At 55.8% G+C, this 2,378-nt stretch overlaps 1 protein-coding gene across 1 annotated transcript; it reads left to right on the forward strand.

Annotated features, from left to right (window-relative positions):
* The first annotated feature begins 1,585 nt into the window (after positions 1-1,585).
* On the forward strand, positions 1,586-2,116 carry LOC101944952 (ribonuclease-like). Its single transcript, XM_005284217.3, has one exon. The coding sequence runs from the start codon at positions 1,586-1,588 to the stop codon at positions 2,114-2,116; it is 531 nt and encodes a 176-aa protein (XP_005284274.2).
* Positions 2,117-2,378: the final 262 nt, after the last annotated feature.

A 2,378-nucleotide genomic window follows, 5' to 3' on the forward strand; every position in this document is an offset into this window, starting at 1 on the left:
CCGTTTCTGGGATTCTGGGAATGCGTGAGTGGCCACCGTACGTGGATGTGCGAGTTGCGTCATCACACCAGGCCCTTAAGTCTGAGTTTGATCTACTCGGAGCTGGCTAATCTCCTCTCTTCATGTTCTGAAAGCCCGACATCCCCAGGGATACGTGTCCTGTGACCGCCACCTTCAAATCGCCAAAGGGATTTAGATGCTCAGTTTCCCACTAGTTCTCATGGCTTCCAAATTCCTTATGTGCCTGAGAAAATCTCAGCCCTCTGGGCGTTTAGGTGCAGAGCTCTGCCTCCCACTCTCTTTCTGCTGTGCTTTCGGAGACACGATGGCCTGCTAATCAGATGAGAAGAAGCCATTTTTATAGTTCCTCATTAAGGTCCAAAGCTGCCTGCAGAGGGGAGGGTGGTGAGGCTGCTGGTCAGAATTGAAGGGCACCAACACGAATGTATCCATGGGGAGCCAAGGGCAGAGAGAGACAGTAGGGGGCTGCAAGTTGAGATTGAGGGGCATTAGCAGAGCTCTGTGTGGGTGGGGAGAGGCCAGGGCTGGGAGAGCAGGGGCTGCAGGTCAGGAGTGAGGGGAACCGGCAGGGCTGCGAGTTTCTAGGCTAAGGCTGGATTCGGAAGGTGTCAGTGGGTCAGGACTCAGGCTCCATCTGCAGTAAATGAAGAGTATTTGTAGCACACATCAGCATTGCTACGCTAGCTTTAATCCACCTAACACAGGTTAAAAGGAGGTGGAGACATAGTGGCATGGACTTCAGCATGGGCTACGAACTAGAGTTAGTACCCAATGTCCTGGCAGTCTGGCACTCACTAGATTAAAGCTGGCACGGCTTTGCCCACCCACGCTACAATCACACCTTCGCTTGCTGGGAAGACACACCCTGAGATGTTTCTGTGGAGCCCAGGTGTCTAGCAGGACATGTGCTATTTATTCCCCACCCCTGCCCTTCCTACCATGTCACTGATTTTAATTGCCAGGTATCAGGAAGTCCGCTGTCACAATTGTTTACTGGATTTGCCCTCGCCCTCCATGTCCGGCTGGGTGCTATATAACTCATGCCAAGACGGGCAGCAGAATCAGGGTGAGGTTCAGCTCAGCAGTCACTGGACTCCGTCGCTCCGATGACAGCGAAGGAACAAGGACTTGGGTAAGTTGCAGGAGATTCCACCAGCCTGGAGAGAGCAGAGAACAGTGTCACATGGGGCTGCAACTGCAGGGTTTGTTTCTGGGATGCAGCATGATATAGTAGTTAGAGCAGGTGGACTGGGAGTCAGGACTCCTGGGTTCTATCTCCATCTCTGGGAGGAGAGTGGGGAATAATGGGTTAGAGGGAGAAGGCCCTGATTTCAACTGGAGTCTGTGCAGCACATGGCACAATGGGGGCCCAGGTCTTTGGCAGGGTATTTAGGTGCCATGTGATAAAAATAATAACTCTCCGATATTTGGGTAAGAGTTGGGTGGGAGATGAGGGGCCTTGGGGATAGAGTGGGATGGGATCATGGGTTGTGGTGGTTTTTGGGTGGCAGAGTGGGGTGGGAGGGTATAATGGCAGGCTTGGGGTTCAGGTCCTGGAGGTTCCATGGAGGAGGCAGATCCCCAGACAGCGCTGTCTTCATCCATCTCCTCCCACTCCCCACTGCAGGTCGATCTAGTGACAGAGATGGCCATGGCCCCAAGGGGACCCCGCCCCTCACTCCTGCTGCCCCTCATCCTGCTGGCTGCCACCCTGGCCCAGCTCAGCGAAGGCGCCAACTACCAGCAGTTTGTGAGACAACACATTGACCACCCCAAGACCAGAGCCCCCAATGACAGGCTTTACTGCAACCTCCTGATGCAGCGCCGGGGCCTGACCCGCCGCCGATGCAAACCCACCAACACCTTCATCCACGCCCCTGCTGGCCAGCTCCGAGACATATGCAGCAGCGGAGGAAGACCCGTTAGTCGCAACCTCTATGATAGCAACAGATCATTCAGCGTCACCACATGCCGGGTGCTGCCCGGCTCCCGACCAGGGCGTTGTAGATACAGAGCTGCAACTGGAGTCACCAGGGTCCGCGTGGCCTGTGTCCGGCGGCTGCCCGTGCACTTAGAGCCAACATATCTGCCATAAACAGGGAGCAGGGGATCCCCCTGCTGTCCGCCACCCCCTTTCACTCATAGGCAGTCCTCTTTTGTTGGGGGCTTTCCTACACTGTCCCTGCCCCTCCTGGGCAGTGCCTGCCATGAATCTCCACCGGGTAATTCAGCCTCTCCCCTCTATCCCATGGGCCAGCAGCTTGGGGCCTGCGGGGTGATTTCCCATTCTGGGTGCCCAGTTCCCATCCACACAAGTGAAAATCCGGGCACCCAGCCCCCCCAGCTAGCCCTGAGAC

This window comes from Chrysemys picta, chromosome 13 (genome assembly GCF_011386835.1).
Source record: "Chrysemys picta bellii isolate R12L10 chromosome 13, ASM1138683v2, whole genome shotgun sequence".
NCBI lineage: Eukaryota > Metazoa > Chordata > Testudines > Emydidae > Chrysemys > Chrysemys picta.

Coding starts and splice junctions, on each gene's coding strand:
- LOC101944952 (XM_005284217.3), top strand. CDS start 1,586: ATGGAGGAGGCAGATCCCCAGACAGCGCTGTCTTCATCCATCTCCTCC.